Source organism: Sphaeramia orbicularis, chromosome 1, assembly GCF_902148855.1.
Source record: "Sphaeramia orbicularis chromosome 1, fSphaOr1.1, whole genome shotgun sequence".
NCBI classification, from domain to species: domain Eukaryota; kingdom Metazoa; phylum Chordata; class Actinopteri; order Kurtiformes; family Apogonidae; genus Sphaeramia; species Sphaeramia orbicularis.
This window is the reverse complement of record NC_043957.1, coordinates 20,523,015-20,541,129: the sequence shown is the minus strand read 5'-3', so window position 1 is coordinate 20,541,129 and position 18,115 is coordinate 20,523,015. Positions and strand designations below refer to the sequence as shown.

General features: G+C 37.5%; 1 protein-coding gene across 2 annotated transcripts in view; it reads right to left on the bottom strand.

Annotated features, from left to right (window-relative positions):
* The window catches only part of LOC115428164 (beta-1,3-N-acetylglucosaminyltransferase lunatic fringe-like), a 33,257-nt gene extending 17,523 nt beyond the window's left edge, over positions 1-15,734 (bottom strand). For both annotated transcript variants that reach the window (XM_030147012.1, XM_030147020.1), the window contains exon 1: positions 15,287-15,734. In XM_030147012.1, coding sequence (XP_030002872.1) covers positions 15,287-15,628 — 342 coding nt within the window. In that variant the 5' untranslated portion in view covers positions 15,629-15,734. The remainder of the gene's footprint in view (positions 1-15,286) is intronic.
* Between the last annotated feature and the right edge of the window lie 2,381 nt (positions 15,735-18,115).

The following is an 18,115-nucleotide window of genomic DNA, read 5'->3' as shown; positions in this document are numbered from 1 at the left end:
CAGCACTAATTACTATTATAACAATAATACCTAATGTCACTAATTTGCATCATTTATTGTAGATAACTATATTCAAATTAACACTCCTCACTTAATTTAGCATCTGTGTCACAGCAACAACATAGTTTTTTCCCTATAATTACAAATATATTTATGCAGTAAGGGGTTATTCATTTGAATGTTTTAGCCATTTATTTTTTAACATTGTGTTACTATAAATATCGTAAACATTACTCTGTCAGGACTACTACATGTTTTTCTTTATGTGCTTATTGTTCTTATGGTATCTGTCTCTTATGCTACCTCGTGGACCGGTCGTCATTGTAATTGAGAACTGGTTCTAAATTCACCTCCCTGGTTAAATACATTTTTTAAAAAATTAAAGACGTGCAAGACTGAGGAGTTTTTTTCATCAAATTCTGTCATTTCCATAAATATTTTCAGTGCAAAACTTCAAAAACACCCTTGTTAACACATGTTATCACATCCTGCAGCAGCTGATGCTGACAGAGGACGAAGCCCAACACGACGTCGAGCCTGTTGTCTATCACCAACACAGCAGCTGGTCGCAGCCCTGAACTGTGTGTGTCTGCGTACATGAGTGTTTGTATGATGAGTGACAGGGTTAAGGGTCACCACACATTCAGGAAGCCAAGTAGACCCCATAAGTTTCCACAGGAAGTAAGCACACCCATGTTCAGCCTGTAAATAGTCTGTTTTGATGGGCCTGTATTCCAGGACAATACACTGAAGAGGTTAAACTGCTCAGCCTCTTTCAGTGTTGGCGACTGCATCACTATATGATTGAAAGCAACTATAATGTGTTACTGTGAAGAAATCTATACTTAAATTACTGTTAATGATCAAAATAGTAATTACACAGAGCACAACAAGCCAACATTTGATTACATTCATTCTAATCTCCGGCCAAGATTGCCTTCTTTTACACAAATTTCCGCACAGTGTAGGTCAGTAAACCTGTTGGCACAACATTAAGTACAGCCCCATTAAAAGTGGGATGGCTTACAAGGATCTGTCTCCACAGGTCAACAGAGGCTCCGCTCACTGGCAGCACGTCCTCAGATTCAGAGCTCTGCCTTTTACTGAGTCTGTCTTCTGCCAAGGCCAAACGCATTAATGTAATACACTTCTTAGATCAGTTAATTCACGTGAATATTCAACAATAAAAATGGAAACATTCCTGTCAGGTTATACTGATGTACTGCCAGGGTTAAATTATAGGACTTTTCAACTTTATCATCCACTTTAAAATATGTATAGAATAGAATAGAATAGAATAGAATAGAATAGAATAGAATAGAATGATAGATAGATAGATAGATAGATAGATAGATAGATAGATAGATAGATAGATAGATAGATAGATAGATAGATAGATAGATAGATAGATAGATAGATAGATAGATAGATAGATAGATAGATAGATAGATAGATAGATAGATAGATAGATAGATATTCCAAGTAAAAAATTTGAAAAACAGAAATTTATCTTTTGTCACAGCTATAAGACAAAGTATAAAACCACACTCAGGCATTAAAAACACCCCAACACAATCAAAAACACAGATAACTAGAAGCACTCGGAGAGCGCAGACCTCCGCCAAGGCTGATCAGTGGCCCCCCCCCCGTGGGCCCCCCCACACCCGATCACCACCAAAATTTAATCATTTCTTCCTTATCCCATTTCCAACAAACCCTGAAAATTTCATCCAAATCTGTCCATAACTTTTTGAGTTATGTTGCACACTAACGGACAGACAAACAAACAAACAGACAAACAAACCCTGGCAAAAACATAACCTCCTTGGCGGAGGTAACAAGAAAAGCACTCAGAGAGCGCAGACCTCCACCAAGACACATCTGCCCCCCCGCCCCCCGATCACCACCAAAATTTATTCATTTCTTCCTTGTGCCTGTCTCAACATTTCCGGAAAATTTCATGAAAATCCGTCCATAACTTTTTGAGTTATCTTGCTAACAAACAAACATGCACACAAACATGCACGCAAACACACAAAGCAAAGTGACCACAATACCGCCTGGTGGAGGTAATTATGTTGTTGGAATGCTCTAAAAGTGATGTTCCTTTCGCCTTTCGCCGTTTTTCTTGTATTTTTTATACTTTTTTTTGTTGCCACTTATGGGTAAGGAACCAAATACGGTAACTTCATGGACCACGATTTTCAACATAATAATAACAAAAATTCATGGGAAGGAATGCTTCTAGGATCAAAAAAGAGTTTGTTCGAGGTGCTCTTTGGAAAAAGGGATTCATAAAGCAGATGACAAACTGGACGAAAACTCCAAGGCACTCTTTAAACATTAAAATGCCTTTATTTCCATGGCATGGTCATATCTAGACCTTAAAAAACACTTCTACATGTTCCAGCTTCAAGCCCAGTTGGCAAGTTCCTATTGGTTAGGTTCTACTAGATAGAGAGATATAGATAGATACTTTATTCATCCCACAGGGAAATTTACAGTTTTACTATATTATAAATTTACTATATGGGAAGCTACAGTTTTCCAGGCTCCTGTTTGACTTCCTAATGAAGGCTTGAAGCCGAAACATGTAGAAGTGTTTTTTAAGGTCTAGATATGACCATGCCATGGAAATAAAGGAATTTTAATGTTTAAAGAGAGTGCCTTAGAGTTTTCTCCCAGTTTGTCATCTACATAATAATAACAAAATATGAAAAATTTCACAAAAGTAATAAAGTCTTGTTATGTCCTCCAATAAAACACTAAGGTTGAACTTTTGAATTTCAGAGTATTTCTATGAGTACCCTATAAAGGATCAACAAGGTGACTAATAATCTGTGAGGCATTATATTTCAACTGTAAAAACTTGCCAAAACTTATTCTATGCTGGTTAAACTCACATGAGCTGTATAAACTTTTGTGCTCTGATCTGCCCCTCATCTAATCAATACTTTGTGAATAGATGTAGTGCAGCCTTATAGTGCAGCCTTACAGATCAAAAGCAGGGAAAAAGAAGAACAAAGACACTGAATGGTATGTATTGGTTGCAAAGACCTTCAAAGCCAACATCACACTGAATAGTTTATTTAATGTAATTGCCACTTTTTGTCCTCTGGTCTTTGATGTAAAGCCGTCGTACGTCACTGCTGTAACCTCAAACTGTTGGACGTGTTGGACGACAAGAAGCCATCGACCAAAACGTGTCTGTGTCCTCAAACTCCCGAGAGGAAAGACCAAAGCTCAGAGTGTTCCAGTCTGCAACCCGCTTGCCATGCGGCACAAATTTGCTCGTAAATCATCGATCCAAGTTCTGTTTGAGCTTTATCACATCGGTGCCTGTGGTGGGCTGAAATACAGAGAAAGTTCAGCCAGCTGTGAGCTTCTGTCAGTCTTTTTTTTTTTTTCATCTTGAGCCTCTTAAGCCCCTCGAGAGAGTCTGTGTATGAGTGTCTGTGTGTGACAACAGTGTATGGGGGGAGGGAAATGTGATTTTTTTTTTTTTGAGGGGGGGTAGGAGTAGAGCGTTACAACACAGGAAACGACGGCAACCAGAACAAGAACGAGGCAGGAGAAAGTAGTGTTTGTGTGAGTGTGGGTGTTTACTCTCGTGATCACACACATTTTTAACTTCCCATGAGAAATCTGGTTTGTTCCCAGGGCATTTTGTCTAGTGAAGGTAACGCTGTAAGAACGTGTATGTGGGACTGTGAGCTGCCTGTATTCCATTACTCAGCAGTCTTAAAATATAAAGGTGTGTCTGGGAAACAGGTAGGGTTACACACCTGGCCGTGGGAGTCCATGCAGGAATGTGTCACACACACACACACGCACACACACACACGCACACACACACACCAGCTGATTTCCACCACATCAGCTCTATTTACATGTCAACAGTGCAAGTGCAGCATGGGATGAGCGAGTCCTTCCTTAAACACTGGGGTTTAAATGGAAATCAGAGCGGCTGCTGAACGGTCCGCACTCGCGTCTGCATTCGATTAGGAGCTTTTGAAGCCACTGGGTGCAGCTCACCGCAGCCCCATGTGTTTTATAACAGCAGCAGATACATCTTTGACTCACTCACCACTGAGATTCAGGCCAAAACGCTGTCTGCTCCTGCTATTTGATCTCAGAAATTTATCTCTGACTCCAACTCCCCTGTAGCACCATCCGCCTTTGAAACCCAGTAGAAATGTAAGCCTTTCGGATCAAAGAAGAAAAGGCTTCCAAGGCAGATTAATTACTAATAAAGTGGAAACATAGTTAAGTACTGCAGGACAATGCACTGGATCTAAATGTAAAACTCTGAAATACAACCCCTAATAAGTCTGCAGTTATTGGAATTAACTTGTAAACAGTTGTGGGAGATGTACATAGATCCTCAACTAACATCAAAATGTACTTCAAAGCATCAAAAATAAAGAATAGCTCCTTTCCATGATTGTAAATTATTTTATTCTGCTCTTTTGCCAGCAAATGTAAGAGAAATTTAATGTTAGAGTTTGTTGATGTGGAGCCCATTTTAAATACTAGAGCTAGACCTACCTCAAACATTTCATTAACCCTTTCAACCCTAAGCCTAAAATGGTCCACCTTGGTCTCTTCGGTCTTATTTTGACTATAAAAGGGTTACGAAATATGCTGTGAGCAAGTCCGTTTGCCCATTTTTCCAGAGCCCTTTCCAGATCTTTCAAAATCAAGAAATCATTTAGAATTTAGTGCATGTTATAATTCTGCTAAAACAGCTTATTCTCCAGCTTCTAGTACAGGCATCAGTGAAATTACTGTAATGACCCAATAAAACCTATAAAGCGCAATGTCTCACGTTTCAGAAACTGTTGGAATTTTCCCAATTGCACAAACAGTGAAAGAGTTATAGCCATCCAAACTGCATATGCACAGGGTGTGTCAGCGATGACACGTCAGGTTTTAAAGGGTTACACAGTTAGTCTGATTAAATTCACTATTACACCAGCATCATCAGATGTTTTAGTGTTGCTGTAGTAATTATCCCTCTCTAAGAAATCAGCAGACTTGTTTTAAGGTTTAAGTGCATTTTCTAGAGAATACAAAAGGTTTAGTTGTTTTTTTTTTTTTGCCTTTGTGACTATATCAAACATACAAACAAGACAAAAGAACTTAAGATCATCACAAACCAACAAGTGACAAAAAACTGCTGTGACCTATATACCACAAAACAATGTGATTAAAAAGATTCCTTACATACACAGACACAGCTCATGTAAATTACTGATGCAAAAGTGCGTATGTTCATAACAGAATCAAACAGTTCCATCAGACATTACTATACTGGTTCAAAGAATGAAAACATTTGTAGAATAGAGTGTAGAGTTAGTTCCTCCTAAGGGTAGAGAGATGAAATCTGTGAAATCCACATCAACCAATAGGAAAAACACAAGGCAAATGGTTTGGTAAATATAGAGAGGGTATTAATCTTTAATGACCATTTACAATAGACTCCTGTGTAACAGAATGTACAGCTTTCCAGAATCCCATGACCAAAACAAATGTTTGGATGAAGGATTTTCTAGGGGTGAACGAGTGTGAAATACTATAAAATTTTGTTCTTAAATGAAAATGGATGTACATTTTGGAAAAACTATATCACAAATCTTAGTTCAATTTGCAAAATGAATTCAACAGGGTTTTAATATATGTTGACTAACAGTAAAATAACCAGTGCAACACCAAAAGCTGATCACTGATTTATCATGTTATGTTAGAAACTGGATAAATGTTGAAGTGAATATCTACGCTGAAGTATTAAATAGACTAGAAAAGCACAAAAGCACTCAGAGTGCAGACCTCCACCAAGGCAGATCAGTGCCACCCCCCCGATCACCACCAAAATTTATTTGTTCCTTGTGCCAGTATCAACATTTCCTGAAATTTTCATCCAAATCCGTCCATGACTTTTTGAGTTATCTTGCACACGGACAGACAGACAGACAGACAGACAGACAAACCAACGCTGGCAAAAACATAACCCCCTTGGTGGAGCTAATAAATGAATAAACAAATCAATAAACCCATGCCTTTCAGTCAACATCAAACTTAAGTGATGAATTTGTGGACATGCAAATCAAATTAACTGTAAAAAAAAACTGGTGAATCCATGTGACTTTTTTATTTCTTGAATTATTTTCCCTTAAAGTCAGTAATTCCATTTAACAAGCATGATGTTAGCAATCAGCTGCTATGTGAGCTATTTACTGCCAATAGTTTATATCAGCACCGGTTAATGAGCCAAACTGAGCTTAAAAAGGAAGAAGTTGAGTTCAGTTTATCACACTGAAAATACCGACACATTTGGAGATGGTTCATACTGGACAGAATGGGGATGAAAAACTGTAATCAGAAAAGTAACTAAACCTTACTTGCCTTGTGGATGTGCAGTAGAAGTACAGTGAAAAAAAAAAAAAAGTATCTTAAAATAAATACTTAAGTAGAGCGCAGCACTGCAAATCTGTTCAGTACTTCAGTAAAAGTACTTAGTTCATTCCAACATGCAGCATTTTAATGTTACACCAGGTCCAAAGGGTATAATGTAACTACTTCAACATGCAAAGTCTTTTACAGAGCCAACAAATCAAGTGTTAAAAACAACACTTGTCTTTTAAGTGGGTTGTAGAGGAACTCCAATCAGAAAAAAAACAAAACAGGAATGACTCCAGTGAAGTCTCAGGTACCACTTGTACTTCGATACATGGACTTCATTGCTCTCCAGCTCTGCGTGTGACCCACTCAAAGCCAAGACCAATCTGCTTTTCATAACATAAGGACCCAGCATGTTGTTGACAGTCTTGGCGTCCCTAAAGCTGAACAATACTTTTCTTGTGTTTGTCAATTGCTCTACAGTCTCGAAGCCAATCTGCATCTCATTCATAGGACTGGATGAAACCCAGCGTTCCTCAGCTCATTCATTCATCTCCAGCCCTGAAGCCTTTCCTCTTCGTACCCCCCCACCCCCACCCCCCCTTGGATTATGTCAACACATTAACAGCAGTGTGATCAGCCCGTTCAGTCTTCAGATCTCCTCATCCATTACAAAGACTTCTATCTGTGTGTCACAAGTCACTGGATCAAAGAGCCGGTAGATTTCAGGAGGTGTAGGACTCGCAATTGCAGAAGGGGATGCAGGAAACAGGATTAGGGTCTGGTAGAAACGACACTAATAAACAGTCTCAGGCTACGTTTACATGGAGCTGGGCATCTAGCAAAATGTAGATTTTACTCTGCGTTTGTGCTTATTGTTTCCACAACAACAATGGACATGTGCACCAAAAACAAAGGCCAAAGTGGAAATTCTGGCAAATCTCCGTTTTCGCATTTGCATGTAAACAGAGGGAAACAAAGATCTTGGACAGATGTCACAGTTTTTGAAGGGAATATTCTACCACTACACCTGTGACAATACAGTATAGAGGAACAGGACAGAGCTGATAAGTGAAGTTACAAGTATTAAATAAGAAAATAAATTTATTTATTTATTTATTTCGAACATGTAAAGAAACAAAATAAAACAAAATGAAGCAAATTAAGACAAAAACAAAATAACATTTAAATGAACAGAATCTATCTTCAGGTACGTACAAGTCTGAATTTTGCATGGTCAAAAAGGAGTAGGAAGAAGTATGAACTTATTTAATCCAACCCCTCAAGTGCTTTTACACCTTTATCACTAACTTAATAAAACAATCAAACAATACATTTTCTCCTGATTTTAGCATTGAACCACAACAAATACATAATGCAGTAATTGAATTATACACAATAAAATGCTCATGGCAGTACAGTCACACAAACAGACTCAACAATTCAACAATTTTCTTCAATAATTACATTATCCATAAACAAACAGCCCTCATTCTCATTATTAAATACTGCACCTCTCAAGAATCAATTCTTTATATCTTTTTTTAAACTGAATTATGTTTGATATTTCTCTTATCTCCACACACAATTTGTTCCACAATTTTAAGTTTGGTGCTAGCGAATGTTAGCATCTTAGCTAATTAGCGCCCACTACATCTGCATTACAGGATCTATGTATTTACTGGATATACAATAAGATATTTATGAGTTTCCACATCTTCATACTTCATATTGTGTCTATCAGTCGTTTATCTGTTCTGTCCAGTTCAGTTGAAGGTAAATGAAGTAATAATTTACGCAGCGGTCTACATCAACTAAACACAAAACATGAGTGAAAAACAGACCGCAGCTGTTGACGACTACAGAACTAACATGGTTCAACTCAGAGTCCAAACCCTTTTTCATCTCCTGTCACATCAGAAAAGCAGTCACATTGGTTACAAGTCTCAGATTTGTTTGGACCCGGAACCTGGAAAACTACACCCCTGTAGCAGTGGCGGCTGCTCGTCTTTCAGAGAGGGGAAGCTCATTGTCGGCTTACATAAAAAATTAAAAAAAAAAAAAAAAAAATTGTCAAATTATTTAAACAAAAATTCGTCCCCTCTGTTCCTTTTTAAGAAAATGGTCAGTGACCTTATCGTACCAAGTAAACAAGAAAACATTGAAATTATGTTAAATTGAAACTAGGAAGTACAATGAGTGTGTTTTATTTACAGTAAAGAAATGAACGAGTAATTTCGTAGTGGTTTCTCTCTCGATTTCACAGCAGAATGTGTGACAGTTTTAAACTGAACTCTGTCAAGTGAAGGAGTAGATCTCAAAATAGCTGTCAATCAAACGGGATTCAGCCTTTCAACTGATCCTCCAATCAGCACGTGGAAGCCCAGCATCCAGCCCGGCCAAGCTCCGCCCACAGCTCCATTCACCCCGAGAGACGCCAAGCGTCCGGGGGCGGGACAACATCGTGGCATTTATCCAATTACCGTCCAGTTTTGAGACAATGAAAAAGACTGTTCCACTCAGTCCCACTGAAGTGCATGGACGCTGAGCGTCTACGGGCAAATGCACTGAGCAGAGATCGAATGAGAAAACAGCGCAACAGGAATGTATGAGAAGTGAACAACATCAAGTCTGCTGATTTGTGATAAAGCGGATTCTGAACGAACTCGTCTGTGAGATGAACGTGTTCGAACACATTTGTAGTCAATGAAATGTCAACACAACCGTACATATTTGACCATTTAATTTTTGTAATTTTAGGGGAAGCCAAGTTTCCCTTTCAGTCTATGAGAAATCGCCTCTGCCCTGTAGGTTCAGAGCAGAAATATTGTTTTGTTGCAATTCTTTTTATGGTACGGGGTCAAAACACAGTAATGTCCCGTCAGAGAACAGACTTTAACTGATTGCCATTCCAACATTTATTTCAGTTTAAAGCAGCTCCTTGTTTTGGATAATCCCTTTTGGTCCAACTAAAGCAAAAATGAATTCAAAAGTAAAAAATGTGGGTCATTTAGCAAAACTAATCTGTCAAATTGTGTCTAAATGTCCTGTCAGAGAGATTTCAAATGCCATGTTTTGACCCTTCTCAATCATCTCACCACACTGCCATCTACAGGCCTGGCATGCTCTGGACGGTGTAGATATATGGGGCCGTGTAAACGCAGATTTTTCAGAAAACGGTCACGTCTGCACAAGGTTATTTTATTTATTTATTTATTTATTTTTAAATGGAGAGGGGGAAATATCCTTTTTTTACTAAAATACCCAGCTTTGTCTGACTTTATCTGACAATAACATCCTTTGACTTTTACTGGTGAATTGCACTTTGGGGGTTGGATATTGTGTCTTGGATCAATATAAATAAAGTACAAGGTAGACAGTGTTTCTTAATCTGACCTTTCAGCAGCTGGTAAATCATACAAGCAGGACAAAAGGTCATGGCCAGTGAGGGAAGAAGTTATCAGATTATTAATAGTGAAGCATTACTGTTGGGAAAGCATGGTCCTGTTGGATATTGTTTGAAATGGAGATGATTTGAACATCTTTATACCCAGTTTTATACACAGCGAGAAAAAGCAAAGAGGGAAAAACAATCTGTTTTCAGTTTGCACTTTTCTGTATTGTTTGATTTTGGAGACATATTGAATGATTTGTACATTTACTGAAATGAAACCATGTGAGACATTTGGAGGGAAAAATCTCTATTTGTTGGACCAACACGCAGACATCTGACATGTGAGTCAACTACACACTGCTTTTTGTAAACGTCAAAGGACAAAAAGGTTGGAAAACTTTAGTGTAATCTGTAAAAGTCTGCTGTAATTGAAAAGTTTGTTAAAATAGTTGCCAAGTTTTATCTTAAAGCGACTAGAATTTAATGTCAAGAGTCAGAGTCACAGTTCAGAGTCAGAGTTACAATTATGCATTTCAAACCTTACTCATGTAAAATGTACCGATACATCACGCAAACACTGGTACTGAGGGATATTTGCCGATATCGTTCACTATCATATCTGCATATAGGATGTGCTTTCATGTCAGCCAGTGGAAGACATTTATTTATTCTGTCCTCTTACATCAAAGGATTTTACAAAAATGTGTCTGTTTTAATGTGTGTTCATTCAAAGACAATGTGATGAGGAGCTGAAAGACTTTAAATAGTAACCATTTTAACATTTATGATGAAGATTTCTAAGGTAAGGGGGTAAATTAAAATAATAAAATGAAGAAACAGAAAATTAGGTAAGTAGTTGGCACAAATGTTATTTTAAATTTTGGTACTAGCCAACAGTTTTGCAGTCAGTGCATCCTTAAAAATGGTCCCTTAGTGTTTTAATATTAAATATGTTTTTAGATTCATTTTACTGTAGTAGATGTTTATTGTTCAACTCAGTTTAACTATTTCATAGACTTGTGGTAGTTTACAACATTTCATCACACTCTATTCTGAGAACTCAGAGTAAATGTAAATGTGCTTTTCACCTCATGCCATGCTGGTTACTTTCCATTTTTGCTCAAAATAGGACATTCGCAGAAGTATCTAAAGCTGTCAGACAAATGTAGTAGAGTGAAATGTACCTTTGCTTCTAAGATGAAGTGGAGTAAAAGTATAAAGTAGCATATAGTACAAACACCTCATGTACAGTTACTGAGTAAAAGCATTAAGTTACTGTAAAAAAGTGATATTTTGCATTTTAAATGGAATTATGCGTTTAAAACATTTCCCTGTGGTCTATATAAACTGTAAATGCTATGCTTGGGTTTGAATTCTGCATTAATTCAACTCCACAGGTCCATCTTCAACCCTGTTTCTGAGTAATGACACCGGAAAGGTCATTTTAAGCGCTGGCCCTTTAAATGCACATGATCCACTTCAGGCCCCACCCCCTCCAGATTGTTGGCTGTGCTGCTCTGTCCCGTTCAACCAGAAACTGAACATTTTAGGTAATCAGCTTGAAGTTTGGACATATTTTCAGTATGGACTACAACCGCTGCTGCTGACAAACAATTATGGTGTACTTGGAGAAATGTTCGTCGGAAGTCTTGACCTTATACAGGGGTTGGACAAAATAATGGAAACACCTTAAAAAATCAACAAAATATAATTTAATATGGTGTAGGTCCACCTTTTGCGGCAATTACAGCCTCAATTCTCTGAGGTATTGATTCATACAACTTGTGAATTGTTTCCAAAGGAATTTTAAGCCATTCTTCAGTTAGAATACCCTCCAACTCTTTTAGAGACGATGGCGGTGGAAATCGACGTCTTACTTGAATCTCTAAAACTGACCATAAATGCTCAATACTGTTGAGGTCTGGGGACTGTGCCGGCCATACGAGATGCTCAACTTCATTAGAATGTTCCTCATGCCATTCTTTAACAATTCTAGCTGTATGGATTGGGGCATTATCATCTTGAGGTGAAGGTGTTTCCATTATTTTGTCCAACCCCTGTATGTGTAAATGTTGTGACATAATTAGTATAAACGTAACAAATTGAACAGGAATTAAAACAGGTTGTAGAAATCCACTCAATTTTTGCCAAAATGAATATAAACATAGCTTTTTTAGCACCTGGAGGGTTCAAATTCAAACTTTATGAACTATTAGAGTCCAAATACACAAATAAATGAACCAAAGATTAATAAAAGTGGGTTTAGCAAAATATGACCCCTTTAAACCAGTGGTTCGGGGTTGTTTATATGTGAGTTTACATCACAGTGTGGACAACCTAATGCCAACATGAAGATTCATATTAGTATGAGATGTTCAAATGTTACTTTAAATCCACTTTGTCAGGTTTGATCTGTGTTAATATACACTGTTGCACATAAAGTTGGAATAATTTTGTTTTCAGACACATTCCTCTTTTTATTCCTATTTCTACACATCACTAATCACCAATGACCAGGCATAATGATTACATACTAAGACCCAGTTACACTTTATACATAAAGAATAAATCATGTGATCACTATCTTATCATGAGAAGTGGTAAAAATATTTCATTCCAACATCATGGGCAACAGTCAAGAAACATTAGACGTGTTGAATAAACCCTGGTGTAAAATGAGAGAAATTTAATGAAGTACATGTAATTTTGTCTGAATAAAAGTGTTAAAAGAGTTAAAGGAACATCACACTAAATACTAGACTTTGGTTTGCAGAAGCTGTTTCTTTCCAGAGGCCTTTGTTTATACTGCGTGTACATTTTTCCCATATGTCCTGCTTGTATGTATGGAAATGTGTAACAGTCACAACAATACTAACACAACAAACCTAATGAAGGCCTAAGGCTTGTGGACAGGACTGTAGACAATGCATGACTGAACGCAATCACTCATTACATTTTATTCTAGTGAAATTGCTGCAAATATAGTTAGCCTAATTTCCTGTCTATAAGCCGTTACTTTTTTCCACATACTGTGAACCCGCGGCTCTAAAATGATGCGGCTAATTTATTTTTTCTGGGCTAATGATTGATCCGGCTGACGAAGAAGGAAATAGAGCTGCTGCATGAAAGCTTTGCATCAATGAAGCAACGGTGAGACATTGGAGACGAGGTGAGTGCGGCTAATAGTCTGGAAAGGACGGTAAATGACTGAGAAAGCAGAAATAATAATCAGCCAATCAAACCACATTCTGTCTTCCAGGTTTGTACTGCTGCCCTCTGAAACTATAATGTGTTATGTATAGTGTGTTTGCTCTTGTATTCTATTGTTTATATTCTAGTTTTGCTGTCTGTCATGCTGCTGCTGCTCAAAGACGAGACAAGACAAGACAAGACAAGACAAGACAAGATAAGATAAGATAAGATAAGATAAGATAAGATAAGATAAGATAAGATAAGATAAGATAAGATAAGATACTGTTACCCCAAGGGGGAAATTCAAATGTACAGCAGCACAAGAATAAAGGCAAAAGCTACAAAAGTCAATCAATTCCCTCACATCTGTGTTAAAATGTTCAACTTTACAGCAGATATAAACACATCACTGTTGAGTTGCACTTTTGGAGCTTCTGTTTATTAAAAGAAAAAGTTATTCTTCCTGATAGATGGTGCTACTGTAGTTGTAGTTGGAAATAGTTGAAAATGCCAAAGTCAAAGCTTCAAAGCTGTAGTCATCAAATCCATGGTGAAGTCACAGAGGCATCGTTCTCTTGACATATTTAAATATAGTCTGCATCAGAGGTGTCAAACTCATTTTAGTCCTGGGACCACATACAGCCTAATACGACCTCAAGTGGACTGAACCAGTAAACTAATAGGAAAAAATAAAAAAAAGTCTATAAATATTGACAATTCCAAATTTTTGTCTTTGGTTTGGGATCACTAAAATCTATCTATCTATCTATCTATCTATCTATCTATCTATCTATCTATCTATCTATCTATCTATCTATCTATCTATCTATCTATCTATCTATCTATCTATCTATCTATCTATCTATCTATCTATCTATCTATCCATCCATCCATCCATCCATCCATCCATCATCCATCCATCCATCCATCCATCCATCCATCCATCCATCCATCATGTGCCCAGAAACAAAACAAATAATTCCACAAAGTCGTTTAGTGCAGTATATGTAATTCTGTTGGAATAAAAGAGATGAGGACACTTACAGGGTTCATACACATTTTCAAGGTCAAATTCAAGAACTTTTAAGGGTCATTTACAAATTTTTCCAGCACAGCACCTTATCTTGGGGTAAAATACATATCTACAGGAATACATACACTCATGATTATTATTTTTTCACTTTTTTATCACAATGATATACATTGTATTATGCTATAAACATCTACAATTATCTTTCAAAATAGCAAAAAGTTTAGAAATTAAAGGAGAACAGAAAGTTTTATCCAAAAAAAGGGAAGCCACTTGGCATTTTTTAGACACACTTGCACAGAACCAAAGACTGAGATAAAAAAAAATGGACCTGGAATCTACCTGAGAGCACCCACTTATTGTCTTTTTTGACATGAAGTTTTAGTTTTCAAAATGTATCACCTCTCTATAAATAACTTTGACATCTAACCTGGCAGAGTTCATATTAACCCTTTCATGCATGAATTATGAGAACCTTAATCAAGATTTTTTGTTTTTTTCCTGGGTGTTTTTATTCCTTTTTACGCATGAAAAACAATGTTGTAATTATTTATTTTTTTTTTTATGAAGCTATATTTCATGGATTAACAAAATATCCACTCAGATGGACACCATACGTTTAATTTTTGAAGCAAAGAAACATGCCTTTACTGTAATACTGTGTGAAACTTATGAAATAAATGTTTTTTTAATGTCACTAATCTGATGTTTTCTCACATTTTAACATACTATAATAGTAGTTATTACTCACTCAAATAATATGCAAAAAACAACAAAACACAACAACTTCAAAAAAACAACAAAAAAACCCAAAAAACCAGTCTAATAACAATTAGCAATTGATTTACAGTCAAATACGTAGCTACAGATTAGGTTTATCAAGAGCTGCAAAGTTACAGTAATGGTCTGAATGTCAGTGTATTATGGGATGGTGCATAAGTGTCCACTGTGTTCGCTGATATGCAAGTAAAACAACAAAACCCATGAATATACAAGAGAACAGCTGGAGAATAACTGTCCACTGGAGAGACCACTATGCATGGAAGGGTTAAAAATCAATCAATCAATCAATCAATCAATCAAACCACAGAATAATGATTTCAGTCATTTACACTAAAATCCAAGCACTTTCCAGACCTTGAACTCACATCATTCAAATTCAAGCACTTCAAGCCCCTGTACAAACCCTGCACTGAACCCCTGGATGGACATCAGTGTCCTGGAGGCTGCAGTCTCACTGTGCATGTATGCTTTACCTGTCCTGAACTCACCTGTTGCATGCTCCTGGACATCCAGGTGTCCAGCAGGAGCTCCAGTCTCTGCCGGTGGTATCTGCCCGTGCTTTTCACCGCTATGAACAGGTCGGCCGGGGACAGAGGCTCCACGGGCCCGGGGGACACTCTGCTCTGCGCGGGGCCGCTTACCGCCCTCCTCTCACGGGTCAGTTTCTTGAAATAAGCCGAGAAAGCCTTCCCGTTAGCGGCCGGCCGGTCCTCCGGGTGTCCGACGGTGAGGACCAGCAGCCCGGTCAGCAGCAGACAGACGGCGGCGGCAGCGGCGCGTGGGCCCGCTGGGCTGACTGCGTATGTCGGTACTCCGGAGGTTTTCCACATGGTGAAGTGAAGGATGGAGTTAAAAGTTCACTCATTGACAGTGTGAATGTGAAAAAGGTTCTAAGTAGTTCACAGCATGTCCACGCAGGACAGAGTGGGTGACCTCCCTCTGAGACATGATCCACCAGGAGGTCTGAGTTTACTACACATGAACCCCACCAGGAGGAGGAGCCTCTGGACTTCAACCAATGGGCAATGTGAGCGCTCCAAAGGGGGCGGGACTAAACAAAGAGGAGGCGTGGTCTGTATCCATATGGAAAGCATGTCCTCAACACTGGCTTTTCCATTGGACATCTGTGCAAAACTTTACTGATATTTACTAAATGTCGAAAAAAAAAAAAAAAAGAAGTTTTTCCACTAAATCACAAATGCAATGATTTGTTTAATTATTATCTTGAGATGAAACGAGAAGTCATTCCATAAACACGGCGACGAACCCAAATATCACATTGATTTACAGTTATACAGGGTGGGGAAGCAAAATTTACAATATTTTGAGGTAGGGATTGAAAGACAGTGTATGACCAATTAGTTTATTGAAAGTCATGAGAATTTATTTGCCACAAGAAAATTGACATAATAGAAAATGTTTTTATTCTATGTGTCCTCCTTCTTTCTCAATAACTGCCTTCACACGCTTCCTGAAACTTGCACAAGTGTTCCTCAAATATTCGGGTGACAACTTCTCCCATTCTTCTTTAATAGTATCTTCCAGACTTTCTCGTAATAGTTTTGCTCATAGTCATTCTCTTCTTTCCATTATAAACAGTCTTTATGGACACTCCAACTATTTTTGAAATCTCCTTTGGTGTGACGAGTGCATTCAGCAAATCACACACTCTTTGACGTTTGCTTTCCTGATTACTCATATGGCCAAAAGTTTCTGAAAAGGTATGGATAATAGTGTTAGGTATGATTATGACATCAATATATGTTTGATTTCAAAAAATTTGTCGTAGTGCCTGCTGAGAAAAAACAACTAAATGTTCATTGTAAATTTTGCTTCCCCACCCTGTATTCATTATTATTATATATTACCCTTCTATCCTAAACTAAATTTAAAAAAATGATTCAGTTTCCTGTGCACTCCTTAGGGGGCGGGACTAACTAAAGAAGAGGCGTGGTCTGTATCTGTATGGAAAGCATATCCTCAACACTGGCTTTTCCACTGGACATCTGTGCAAAACTTTACTGATATTTACTAAATGTCGAAAAAAAAAACCAAAGTGTGTAATGTCATTTTTTCCACTAAATCACAAATGCGATGATTTGTTTAATTATTATTGCGAGATGACACAAGAAGTCATTCCATAAACACGGCGACGAACCTAAATATCACATTGATTTACAGATATATTCATTATTATTATATATTACCCTTCTATCCGAAACTAAATAAAAAAAATGATTCAGTTTCCTGGTGTGTCCACAAATCCCACGTCATGTTTCTTTTAAAACTCTTCTTGTTCAGTTATTGTAACATCCATCAACATCTGTTTTTTTTTTTTAAATTCATGTCACTCTAGTTGTGGAAAAAGGTCATTCCATTGCACTTTTGTGTGATATACCAATTTCTCCAAACCTGAAAACCCACCACTTGTCAGCACAAAAACTTTTCATCGAAAAACCAGAGTTTGGGCGAAATTGTCGTTTTTCCCTTTGTTTGCGCAATTTTAGGGTCAATGGAAAAGTGATTACTGAGCCCTATTACATGACCATAAAAATCAGATAACTGGGAGTAATCAGATAATTGCAGTTATCAGATCTGCACTTCACTTGCATGCACTTTGACTACATCAGTTCCGTTTTCTACTTTTTTTTTCACTGTTTTTGCACGTTCACAGATATAAAGGAATGAAATACATCATACATGCATAAAGACACTGGAGTACTGGGGAGAAATCCAGGTGTATTACTGCTGTTATCTGATAAAGCATGTCAGATTATGCTGTTTATATGATCACTTAATGATCTGATGATTTCAGAAATCAGATAATGATTGGAGTGTCAGTGTGAATGTAAATGTGTATAATGTCTCTTATTACAGTAGTTGAAGTGGTCAGATACTAAAGTAAAGTACTGTGTAGAAAGACCTATTAAATGTCTTGAATAAATAAATAAATAAACATATAAATAAATAAATAGCCTACTATTTATTTTTTGTTTATTTCTCAGAGGAAAGGGGTTTACATTCATATTTTGTTGATTTTTTCCCCCTTTGATTCTTCTCACAGCTTTAAAACAATTGTAAGTGTCAAATAAATGTAGTGTAATTATCTGAAAGAATTTCTGGAGAGATGTTTTGGAATTTAACAATGTGTTCATTCATTGGATTTCTGAAAAGCTTAGCACTTGCAGGGTCGCAGGGATGCTGGAGCCGATCCCAGCTACCAACGGATGAAGGCGGGGTACACCCTGGACATGTCACCAGTTCATCACAGGGTAACAATGCATTCTTTTATTTATTTTCCTTATGTATCAGGTCAT